At 38.4% G+C, this 13674-nt stretch overlaps 1 protein-coding gene across 1 annotated transcript in view; it reads right to left on the bottom strand.

Annotated features, from left to right (window-relative positions):
- Positions 1-12326, bottom strand: part of ppp2r5b (protein phosphatase 2, regulatory subunit B', beta) — a 44505-nt gene extending 32179 nt beyond the window's left edge. The window contains exon 1 of the mRNA XM_041985534.1: positions 10515-12326. Coding sequence (XP_041841468.1) covers positions 10515-10707 — 193 coding nt within the window. The 5' untranslated portion in view covers positions 10708-12326. The remainder of the gene's footprint in view (positions 1-10514) is intronic.
- Positions 12327-13674: the final 1348 nt, after the last annotated feature.

Genomic DNA, 13674 nt, shown 5'->3' with positions numbered 1-13674 from the left:
TTGTGTTCTTTTCTGTAATTCATTGTGCAAGCTGCACAAGGCTGACGTGGCATTGGCTGCTTGTGTAAGTGTTTTTCTTGCACATCTGCAATTATGCAAAATAGTCCACTCTGGTCTGTGTAATGTAAACATCATCAGGGTGTGGATGTGAAGTTCACTGCTGAACTCTGCATACCTGCCAGCTTCTTGCAACTGTGCAGAACTGTGCAGACTTGATTCACAGTTTCACACAAGAATGTTTAACAGCTATCTTTGTCCACAGTGCTAACCTATAAAAGGTCAATGACTATAAAATTAGACTTTCTGGGCCTAAAACTTTTATATGGCCTCAGAAAACGGTCATGCATGCTTAAAATGTACAAAGTTACTATAACTTTAGGGTTACTGAAGTGTTACAGGCCAGTGTTTAGCATACTGTGAAGCTGTCACTGTGGAATAGCATGCTGAAAAATGTTTATAAAGAGGTATGGGGGAGGTAGCATTATGCAGTGGATTACCATTCAACCCAATTTATTCAACAACACTTTTTGATATTGTGCTCAGTTGGTCAGGATTAGGTACAAAGTAGACCGTACACTTTAGGTGTAAAAACCAAGTCTGGATTGGTGATATGAAACACATGGTTAAGATTTAATATTAATAAATACATGGTTACAGATTTGCATCATATCACTTTAATGCTGTCTTATAATGTGCATACACTGTCTACTGTCTCTTATTCATCAAATGACTTTTAGGAACAGAAAATATTAAAAAATCCCCTCTGAAAGCAATGTTTGCTGTGTGAAGTGGAAACAAAAATTGCAGACAGTAAACAACTACTGGAGAAGGTTCTCCCAGCTGGAGACATCCTTGACATTTGATTACTAGTTTTTTACACACTGTTACTGCTTTTTCAAAAACAACCAAATGTGATAAATGAAAAAGAAAGAAATTGACATTGAGGTTGAGTATGATTTTTTTTTATCTTTGGTAATTGAGGTGGTTCTGTTGAGCCACCACATCTAGACGAATTTCCCTCTTAATGATCTTCTGTAGCTTCAGTATTTGATTTTCTTTGTTTACTTAGCGTTCTGCTGCTGCAGCACCACAAGTAAATATTTATGAGTGAACAGCCACAAAGGTGAAATTTGTAGTGATTCAATCAGGATGTATATTTACCGCAGCATCATTGTCTTCTTTCAGGAATCAGCCTTTTCTTCCATGACACAGCAGCGGTTGTGGTTATTGCACTGCTGGCCCTTTCATTAGATCCTCTCCCTGCAATATCCTCTGCCTTTTTTGATTCGTTATCTCACTGTGTCCACTCCTCCCACTGTTCCTCCTCCACCTGCCAACTTAATGTTCAGTCATTTCCTCTTTCCTTGTCCACTCCATTTCTTTCATCACCACCCCTCCTCCTCTCACTTTCTTTCCTACTCCTCTCTCTTAATTGATCTGAGACAGTCAGAGAGCAAAAACTACTCCATGCCTTCTGCAACCTAATACCAGACCCATCCAGCTGGCCTTATCAAACACACACACACACACAGAGTCATTCAATCGCCCACATTCAATCTGTGTGAGAAGGTGACCGCTTTACAGTAAACACCACATTTAAAACAGAGTTTCTGTACATTAATTATAACAATGTGAATAAACACACCTGACTAATAAGCATGAAATCACACAGGCTATTTTGTGTGGGGTTACAGTACATTATATATTCTGATAGTTAATTAGTAATAAGTGTGTATAAACTCCACCATCCCTTCTGATTCGATTTCTCCAGCTCTTCCTTGAGCCTCGAACATTTCTACAGTTTTTTTGTCTTCCTTTTTCTTGATATTGCCATTATTCAGGATGGCTACATCGATCATTATTTAAAAATGAAAAAAAATATATATATTCTGCTCTACTATTCATTACGATGATGTGAATGTGAAGTAACCTCCCAACTGCTAAGTTGTTATCATTAGCAACTGTGCTAACTCTGACAGCTAATTGGCAAACGTTATGTGACTCACTGAAAAAGCAGTTATTAAAAAAAAACACTGCGTTACAGCTTTCCCCGCCATCTTTCAACTTTGATGTGACATTCAAAATGATGAAAAATTAATTTTTGTAGATTACATTACTTTAAAAATGAGGGAGTTTTTGTCCAGTTAGCCACAAGTTTGCTAACTAACGTTGGTTAGCACAGTCAGTTCTAACAAAGAAATCAAATCAACTGTTTGTTCAGATGGTTTGCTTAGACCAAATCCTGCCTTCAAATAATGTCTGTCTAATACAACAGAGAAGTGTTATGTCCAAACTGTGCCATGTAATGAACATGGTTGGCCTTCATAGCTATACTAAAAGTTAGTGGTCTCATTAAGGTAACTTGTCATTTCACAGTAATAGCTTGCATGTCAGTTTTTCTCACCAAGTCTGAACTTGATACGACTTTAAACATTTTAAAATTGCATTCATAAAGAATTGTTTTTGACTGGTGATCTGTCCAGGGTGTACCCTGCTTCTCACCTGGTAGCAGCTGTGATAGGTTCCTACCCCCCACCCCACCACCACCACCACCACCACCACTGTGCAATGGAATAAGCTAGTACAGACATTGGATGGATGAATGAATTATCTTATCACTTACACACTCGCATAGAAAAGGGGTTATAACCGTATTCTATCTTTTTGCTTTCTCTAACTGCAAACAAGGTAGTTTTATTTTTATTTCTTTTGTTTTTTTGGGGGGGCGTTATTCAAATAACTTACTTTACACATTTTTTTTCAGTATCGGAAAAAGATATTTTTTCCTTTTCTTGATTTTATGAGGTGTTATTTGGGTTTCAGTGTGGATGTTTTCTCACTAATCCCGTCACTGTTAGCTGTGAAACTGGCCCATTTTTGAGCATATTATGAAACACAAGCAGCAGTGTATTTTTGTACATTTGCAGACAACAGTGGGAGCAAAAAAAATGCATTTCCTATCTCAAACAGAAGGCTTCCAAAAGCATGCTTTGACCTGCTAAACAGCATTCAGCAGGCTGATAGCATAATCTGGCAAATGTTTAAATGAAACACTGAAAGTCCACAGTGGTTGCAAACAGACTGATTACCTGCAGCTTTTTAATGCAGATGTTTATTTCTCTTGAAAAACTGATATTTTACTCAATAATTGCATCTAAAAACTAACAAATCTAATTCTTTCTGACCCACTTAGCTTCTACAGACCATCTGTGCAATAAAGCCTGATTCATTTACACTGTCTGTAGTGCTTGTATCTGCAGGCAGTTTCAAGGCTTTTAGAGACACTTAAACACTACCACCAGCCAGCAGAATGGGTTTTGTGCAGGTGCAGGAGATTTAACACTCTAAGTTAACACAACATCCTTTAGGGCTTGACGGAGCTATTTGAAACCACTCAGTAGACCTTTTAAAAGTCAGTGATGCTGGCAGCCAGTGATGCAAATGTCAAGGACAGAGAATCTTATGTATGGCTTTTTACTTTTCCAAGTTATTTATTTTGAATGGCTAAAATATTAGTAAAAGAAATCTACCTGTAGTTTTTTGTATTTAAAGAATGTTTTTCATAAACTGTGATAATACTGCTTACTTTATAAGAGTGTTGTCTTATTAAGTGTCTTTTATTATTATTGAGCTGGTTTGAGGATTCAGCACCCACTGTTATGAAATTAAAGCATGTTTTCTATACAAATTTAGGCCTGCTGAAATTCTGCAGCTTTGCTAATTCTGTGTTGGTATCAGAGATAACAAACAAGTATGCCTACATATTTTATGAGAAATCCAACACCATGGTCGACTTGAAGAAACAGCAGTGGTAACCTTGGTTTATTACATTTTTCTTGGCTTCATCTCCAGCCATTTTTCAGATCTAATGCTGAGCACGTCCAAATGTATTTTTCCTCTTTACCTAGGATGACAGAACTAAAACTTTTAGTGAGACTCCGTTAACTAGAATCCTTTTCATATGATCATCTTGTGACTTTCAAATACAGATACATGTTTGTTAATGGCCTAATTCTAATGTAGAAAAGGAAAGAGGCATGTGTTCATATTACCAGCAATCCTTTACTTATTTATGTTGGGGGATTTTTTAAATGCCATCTCATGTCTATACCATTTACTGTAGTCAGAAATGTAAGAGGAGCTATTAAAAGTGTTCAGCAGCAACTGCTGCTGGATCGGGATGAGCCGAGAGTTTGCTTTGTATGCTTTCCCTTTGAGCTTGTGCTGAGGTGGCTGCTGGCGGCAACAGTGATTCTCAACATCTCGAGATAGACCTGACAGCATCCCATGATCACTCTGCATCACAAATACACACAAACACACACTCAGGCCTTAATAAATATTTGTCTACAACATTTTTATTTAATCTTCAGGCAGCTCAGAATACTATTCCTGACTTACTGCATATCAAAACTCAAAAATGTCAAATCTGTTCCCAATTTTCAGCCCAATCATGATTAATCTGCTATCTGGAACACATTCCCATGGACAATCATAGCATTTCTACCAGCAGTGAGGATGCATTTACTTTTGTCTTTACTGGTGAATTTTCTAAATGCAGGAATATAACTACTCTAAATCTGTTTCTACTCAGTGCTAATATTTCTACACATGGCAATGATGCATCTACTATTATGTTTTTGTCCATGCTGATTATGTGTTTTAACCTTCTAACACTTGTTCCACAATTATATAAATGACTTACACGCCTACTGAAATCTAAATATAATGGTGGTGTCAAACATCTGATCACACTCTGTTTGCAGAGTGTGCTGAATGCATTACATACCAGATAAGATTCTAATCTATTTTAAAATCCAGTGTAGGCCTCACTAAAATACAATGAGGATGAGGAGGAAAAGTCTACAAATTAACTACAGAGGGAATAGAGGCTGAGTCTTTCTCAAGGTCAGAAGTACAAAATTCTGCACTGCCTTGCTGAATATAGTTTTAAAATCCTGTTAAAATAGACAGTTCAGAAATCCCCCAAAATCCTCCTGGAGCCACATTTGTGCAAAGTCTGTGGTGTGTGAACAGGCCACAAATCTTGATCGCAAGTGTACTGCTGCTGACTAGATGCTGGGCAGGAATTTGACCTTAAGTCTGGTTAGCCTGCCAGCAACAGCACAACACCCGTGACCAGGAAGCTGAGCTGGTGTCTGGGGCCCCAGGGGAGCGCATCGCAGCTGGGGAGAGGCACTGAGCAACGAGCCTGTTATCTGGTTAGAAAGAGAGCTGCAATGTAACTAAAGACACAGAGGACAACGACCCGGAGAAAGCAGAGGACCTACCCAGGAATAAGCTCTGATAAATTTATGAAAAACAGCATAGTTTTAGTCATGACTGTATAGAAGAAGTCATAGTTGTTGTTTTTTTTTTAAATATGACCTCTTCTAAACAGTCATTACCTTGTCAGGCTTATAAAATCAATTTATCGCCACCTAGATGGTAATAGAAAAAGTTGCTGGTTCGTCAATTGACAGAAACTGATAAATCATACAGGTTAATTTTCTAAAAAAGCAAAAACATATTAAAATTTCCTTTTTTCTGGGTCACATTTAACAGAAGTCCTTTACATTTGTTTTATTGTTAACAGGCGACAGCAAGAGGATGACCACCATAAGCATGATGGTAGACAGGGTTAGCAATGACGGCCTCAGTGAGACGTCAACAGTAAGGCAATAGCTACTTCAAGTAAAGTGGAAGTTGCATTTTTACTAGATCAATATTCAAGAGTCTATGATGTACTAAGAAAAGCTTAGTCCTCATTGAACTAAGGACAGATGCTATACATCAGATTTATCAATGATGGGTTTACAGTTAATGAAAATAATTGTTATTAAGGGATGAGTCTAAAATAGATTCAGTCTACTTTCCCTGGTGCATATTTTCAGAGACATCCCTTTCTAAGTAATAAAGCCTAATAAACATCACATGGGCTGTTCCTTGTCCTAAACAGGGGTGAAGGGAACGATGCCTCGAAGCTGCAAAAAACACATCTAAGATAGAAACTGTCAGACTATTTAAACGAGACTGTAGAGACAATTATTATTGAGTATTGCTGTAATCTGATAGACTCACACCACAGCTTACTTTATTAATAGGCTATCAATATACTGCTGTAGTATAGTATATTTTGTTTTAGTACTACACTTCTCTATATACTACACACTTGAACTTAAATTTATGTTGTTTTCTACTTTGTTATATTTTTGGCATTACATATAAATATATGTGCTCACCCATCCATCCATTTTCCATTTCTACTTATTCTAATGCAGGGCTCCATTTAAATATACATATATGTATATAACAATATATACTGTTATAGTAAAAAAAAAAACAATAAGATAAGATCTACCAGCAAGTTTGAATTTTATGAAATCTGGAGAAGATGTAGGTAGAGTACAGAAAAAGGGAAGACTTATTAAAATGCTGGTAGGTATCTGTCTCAGTTTCTTTAAACTGGCATTGTGCTTCCCTCTTTGCATCTAGTTATTTAGCGTAACAAAGTGAATGCTTTAACAGTATCTGACAGCATTTTTGATACCCATCTGGTTGCTCTGCAACTGCATGACAACTGATATTAAACATCTGAATTTGCCTGGTTCCCAGTGAACCACACCACTGAGCCCTGGTTCCTTGCTGTGACTTAATTTTCATCTCATTTGGGGCCCTGTCTAAAATTTTCAGCTGTGCTCACAACAAAGCGGAAGAGGAAAAAACTGAAACTAAATGAAGCCTGTGCTAATAGTGATCAATCTCAAAATATCATATAAGTTGAACTTATAAACATCAGCACCTGCAGAAATATAGGATGGGTTAGCAAATTGTAGAAAACGCCTCTGGAGCAGGAGTCTCATGTTTTTTTGTTTGATTTTTTTTAATAATATAGACATAAACTGTCCACTGCAGAACATTGCAACTACTTTGAAGTCCAGAACCAGTTCAAGAATACATTATCGGGGGAGTGGTGAAATCTCTGTGCATGTGTGTGTGTTTGTGTGCATGCACACGCGCTGCAGGCCAGTGGCCAAACTTAAGGGTACTGTAAAAAGGATTATGTGGACCCGGTATCCTTCACCCTCCATCTATTGATTAATTGGCTGCTCGACCATCCCTGCAGCTCTTTTATCGGCCAGTTCAGCTTTCCAGATCAGTTCTCTGCTTACTGGAGACTCACAAGGATAATATCTCACTTCAAGATCACATTATCCATCTATTATCTATACCCCTGAGGGGGGTCGAGGCCTATACCAGCTGATATTGGGCAAGACTCATCCCTAGCTAAATCAGAACTCCATCACAGGGTTAACGCAGCCAGACAATAATACACACTCAGATCCTACAACCAATTTAAAGTCACCAGCTAATTTAATATTTATAGGAAGAAACAGACGCCAAAGAAAATCTATGCAAACCCCAGAAACCAAGACTTGAAAATGTTTACCGACAACATCTTTGTCAGTAAGATTTATCCTTGTCCTTTAGCTTCAGTTTGTCACACAGATAACCTCAGTTTTGACTTGAGAATATTTTGGTATAAAGAGAAGTTCATGCCTGGCTCAATAGCTTCAAGGTGTCCAGTGGCTGCATAACAAATCCTCACTGGTATGAGGAGTCTGGGCTGATCTGCTGTGTTTGGTTTCACCAGTGTTGCATATTGGCCAAACATCATCACTTTAGTCTTGTCTGTCCAACAAGCATTGCTCCAGAAGTCTTTGGAGCAAACCTGAGCTGTGCTGTCATGTTTTTGTTTCTACAAAACCCTGCATTCAATCCAAACTTGCTCAGTTTTTTTCTAACTGTGGTGTCACTAACATTAACATTTAACATGCTAACTGATGTCTGTACAGTCTGAGATGTATCTTTAGAGGGGTTTTTTTTGTTGTTGTTGTTTGTTTTTTGTTTTTTTGTTTTTTTTCGTAGTTTTCTCAGCATTGGAGGGTCTGATCTGCTCTTGGGGTGAACTTGCTGCAACATCTACTCCAGAAAAGACTGACGCCTGTTTTGGATGTTTTCCAGTTGTGAATAATCATTCTGCAGAATAATGGACTTGAAGTAATTTGGAAATAACCTATTAACCCTTCTCAGACTGATGCACAGCAGCAGTTGCTTCTCTTAAATCATTCTTGATGTCTTTTTTCCTTGGGACTGTGTTAACACACACCTGAATGCTCCAAGCCAGAAAACCTGACAAAAGTTTTGCTTTAATAGTCCATTTGACTAGCAGTACTTATTGTGTTTTGTTTTGTTGTTTTTTGTTTTTTGGGGGGTTCTTTTTATGTTTTTTTATGGAAGCAGTAGTGGTGTACTTATATTTTGACAAACTGCTTCTGCATTATGGTTTTAAATGCACAGTATACCATATATGTAAAACCTTACAGCTAAAAGAAGGTGTACTTTTTTATTAGAAGACATAATAGACAATTGTCCGTCCTAAATATCTAGTCTTAACATTTTCATTCTTAAATGTTGTTAAATCATACTGTGACTATTATGTGACATAAATGCCTACAACTCTGGGCACGAATGAGTCTTCACATTGGTATTGAAGTATAGGAGATCTACCATTGTTAACAGGAGGAGTAGTTCAAACTAGTAGAGCCAATGTGGTTCCCTGGAGGGAAAAACACCCACAGGTCTGTCTACACTTGGCCCACATACTGCCCATTAGAGACTTGCCCACAGCAGACATTTCTCTTGCACCAGTGCTGCAGGATCTTACTATCAGTTCCTCCTGGGGATCCAGAAGCAGTGCCGCAGCAGTGCAGCAGCCAGGTAATAACTGGGACTTCTACCTACTGTAATGTGGCTGCAGCATATAAGCAAAGATTGGGTCTCAGCTAAAGGTGCAGTTCAGATTAAATAAAAACCTTCCATCACTGTGCTGTGCTTACAAATGAGGTGTAAAAACACATAAGAGGGCACACACATGCACCTCTAAAAGCAGAAATGTCTTCTCTCCTTTCAGGGTTAATGGGAAGAGATTTCAGACTGGATGAAAGAGAGAGTGACCTTATAAAGAGGGTCAGAGGTAAATATGAAGACATACAATCTACGTTTGCTCTGCACACATAGGTGAAAGATAGAGAGGATACACATGGCAGTGCTGGAGATAGAACAAGTGTATAAAAATGGAAGGAACATGATGGGATGCTGCTTGTTGACTGGGTGACCCAAAAGAAAAGGTACAAAAATATTGATTTCCCTGACATGTGCTCACTAACTGAACACAGAGTGTAGCAAGGAAATATAATCTGTTGACAGTAAATAAATATATATAGAGAAGTCAGTGCCCTCCTTTAATATCATTTGCTGAGCATCCAAAAGCTATTCAAATCCTCTCATTGGAGAAATGTTCTCAGATCATTCAGTCATTTAAAATGCTTAGTTTCCTCTGTGAGTTCACAGCTTGATTAGCCAACTAATCAATACTGTCAACTTTTCTGTAGTAACCTTTCTCCTCCTATGCCTTCATTTCCACAGCTGTCTTCACACAGAACTCCACCACAATTTTCTGCTGTTTCAGATGTTGCAACTACAGAAAATTGAGAAAATATACACTCTGACAACAAAAGCCAATGGGCATCATGTATTTTGCAGCCTCCTGTTATCAATTGACCGAACAGGTTCATACAGATCATAGTGACCATAGGGTATCATCAGCACTGTGACTAAAGCTATGGCGACAACAGACCTGCAGATAGTGCAGCTCCAGCTGTCATTATGATGAATGCTGTACCACACAGAATGTCAAGATCTTCACACAGCCACATTTAGAACACAGATTTTTTATGTTTTATCTACTTCTTCTTTGAGGTTGGCTAAAAGGGGCAGTTAACACAGTAACATTTTCTGTTATTTTAATATATATATATATACATATATATATATATATATGTTTCCATATGTTTATATATGGAAATGAAAAGAAAAAATTAATCTGCTTTGCCATTTTTACATTGAATGCTAATGGAAATTTTGTAAAACCTTTCCAGATGTGCACCAAATGCCCAAATGGAAGAATGTCCACCTGTTTTAATTAAACTACATTAATCTTTGAACATGTTACGTTAGACTGAAGGATATTTAAATTGACATTTTTCACGTTTTATTCTAATTTGGAACAAAAGCATGATTAAAAAAAATGCTTGATTGTGCAACAACAAGCCAGTACAAATCTAAAAGTCAACTGGTTTTTATTTGTTCAATAAATCAGGGCCACTGTTATCAGTCAGGACAAGGACAGGGAGGATACTATGTATAAGTGGACATCTATCAATATAAAATACTATATTCCCCAGTCAGTAGTGATCAATAGGTGCATCAAGTCACCTAAGCCATTTTTTAACAGTGAGAAGTATGAAAACAGTAGAAACCGCAGACAGAGCAGACCATTTTTCCCTTTATTGTCATATTGTGTGTGTGTGTATATATATATATATATATATATATATATATATATATATATATATATATATATATATATATATATATATATAGTGTCTCACCTTTGAGCAGGGGCAGTGGGGTGAGCTCCACCTGGGAGCTCTGGTAGCGGAATTGGGACGAGCTGTGGGACCTCCTCTGCCGGGCTCTGCGCATGGACCTCCGCGGGAAGCCGTCCACCTTCTCCGCAGACGGCACCGAGAAGCTGGTGGTGGGGGAGGACGGGCTGGACGGAGGAAGCTTGGTCGTCTCCATGATGGCTGTAGATGGCGGTGGCGCGTCAGTACGTGCGCGCCTTAGCGAGACTGAATGCGTAAAGAGGCGTTTAAGAGGATGTGCGGGTGAATGGACTAGAGGATGGGAGAGTGGGTGGCTTTCTGAATCACAGATGGATGATCAATTGATCAGAATGAATAGGTCTAGATGGGTGGTATAGTGGAGGAGAAGGAAGGAGGAGAGGGGTGAGAAATAAAGGGGAAGAAAGGTGCAGAGGCGGAGGAGAGGTGAGAAGAAATAGATTTTCTGGATGTCCACTCCTGTGTACGCCTTACTGTCTTTATCAGAGTCGGACTGGAATTGGCAGCAGCAGCATCCCTGAAAAATTTCTGTTTTACGCACAGATGAAAAATGGCTTGTGTATCATCCCCAGCGCAGAAGTAGCCTGTGCAGCTACCAGATGATGCTCAGACAGGCGCGTCTTCTTAGATGCACACGCCTCTGTTGCTGTATTGGCGTCACACTCAGACTAAGTCATCGGCCTAAATCTGGATATCTATATGTTATCATATAGCAACGCTCCAACATAAAAATCACTGCAATCAGGCACCTAATCGAGTCGATTAATTTCTGTTTATCCAGCTCAAAACAAGCAAATGAACTCCAGCTCAGTTTATAGTTTATTCTCCTCGATTATTCTCCTTATCAATAGAACCAGTGACCGGTCCTGGCGGTGAATGATGATATCATAAAATCATCAATCTGGGCCCACCTCGGCTGCCGCATCACTGTTGTCCTTCTTGTTGTTATCGGATCTTCTCTCGGTCTTTACAATCCCGCGTATTCTTAATATATATTTTCTCTAAGGTTATTACGTTGTTCTTGTCGCGCTTTACTCCACACAGCCACCTCTTCCTGCGGTCCTCCAACCGTATCAGGGCGGAGAAACAAACGGTCCGTCACCGCGCCGACATGTGCAGGTCCTCCGCCAGCAGCCGATGCAGCGCCGAGCCCCGCAGCCCCGCTCCGTCTCTACCTCCGAAGCGAGAGGACAAGAAAATAGAAGAAGGAGATAAATGAACCGCTGGAGAAAAATTGAAGGCCTCTGTTATACAATAGAACCCGTCTGTGTCTGTCAGACTGATGCGTTTTGCTCTTGTCCCCCTTCTCGGTTCCCGTTATCCGGTTGTCTTACAGCTCCTCAGAAAGATGCGTCAATGCGCACGCAGCAAGTCAGGAAGACAGGAAATTAGGCATTCTGCTGCTCGAAATATAAAAAGAGTAGCGATGGCAGCATATTGGTGTCTTAAAACTGATTAATTTTTTTGTTTGTCTCTTTGTTTGTTTGTATATACAAAAGTAGAAAATGTTACTTTGGTTCATGTTGTGGAAAATGATAGGATACCAATTCAGTTGTTTGTTTGGTTTTTTGTTTGTTTTTGTTGTTATTTCTATGCTTTGTGTTTGTTTTAAACTATTAGATTAATTACAAATTAATTTTTTATTTCCACAATTGGAGGATAAGACGCTGTTTAAGACTGAATACACTGAAATCCATGCCCTCATAAGACTCAGCTAAAATTTGTAGCATTATATTTTGGCAGATTATGTTTTATGTCAACTAAAAACTACTATTCATAAAACTGCAGGTGTCAAAACATAAACCCTTTTTTTTTTTACTCCAATGATCCACATGACAAAGGACATAATGCTGACAACTCATAATGAAGTTAAATATTCAGAAAACCTAATCAAAGAGGGTGCTTTCTGACTCCAGTCCCTGCCAACGACAACCAGTGGCCCCTCCCAAGCCGTACAGTACCACCATTTCTGTTTCAGCTCTACCAGCAAATTCCTGAACAGTTCACATCAAATTATCTCTCGATCAGTCAATCATAGTTATCTTAACAAACAGTCATTTTCTTTAAAAACTCAGTTGTTATCTGGTGAACAAGAGTTGGCCCAAGACATATTTGCATTCACGTTACTATGGCAATGTCACATGTGTCTTAAACCATAGGATCATATAACCTAGAGATCAGTATCTTTCCATGAAAATAAAATATTTAATGAGTTATGGCTGAGTTTGTCTTTGGCTGTTCTTTATTCTCCAGTATATGTAAAACAAATACGATGGAGCTTTTTTTGTTCTCAGCCACTACTCCTTCTTTACAAGCCAACAATCAATTCTTTATATTATATCTGCCCATTGGGGATCAATAAAGTGTTTTATTTCATTTATTTTAATCTCATTGCCTTTAGTAATTCTGCAACAAATCTGCTAAATCGATAGGTCTAACATTGAAAATACATTTTAAAAAACTTAAGTCATTTCCCTAAGGTAATGGGCATCAGTGGAGCAAGATTTAGGAGGATGTTCTCCCATATCAAATAGTACTCTCTATTGATTTGCATAGATATTTATCTGTAGTATATAACTGTAGCTTATCCTTATTAAATAGATAGCAATCAAACTTTAATTCTATTCTTACTGATTCATATAAATCACAAAACAATTTTTAATTCTGGTACTTATTCAACATATTTTCCCAGGGGGTTTGTGGTTGAGATGAAAATTAAATATCATCTTTAATAACCAAAAACAGTATCAGATATAGATCGGATAGATATAAATGCAGTCCTACGGAGTTTTATATTAGAAGACTAGATTAGGCTATTGTTTGTTTAACAAAATGACAAAATCCTGCAGAGTGAAGCCAGTGCCACAAAGAAGGTATGGTTTTATTTTGAAAGCAGTGACCGGAAGTTTCCTTGTCTCGCTCTTTCCATCTTGTCATTGGTTCCTCAGCCTAACGGTGGTGCAAGGAGAGGGAGGAATGAGGCTCCTCACTGCGGATGACGCTATGGCTTGGATTTATTTATTTATTTGTTTTTATTTATTTGGCCTGACTGGCTTTCTTTTCTAAAAAACCTGGTTAATTTTAAACAGATGCGTCAATAGTACCTCGCGCTCCTGTCAACTCTCACCTCTGTAGAGCCGTCGGC

The sequence above is a fragment of the Melanotaenia boesemani genome, chromosome 5 (assembly GCF_017639745.1).
Source record: "Melanotaenia boesemani isolate fMelBoe1 chromosome 5, fMelBoe1.pri, whole genome shotgun sequence".
Lineage (NCBI taxonomy): Eukaryota > Metazoa > Chordata > Actinopteri > Atheriniformes > Melanotaeniidae > Melanotaenia > Melanotaenia boesemani.
This window is presented reverse-complemented; position numbering and strand designations above follow the sequence as displayed.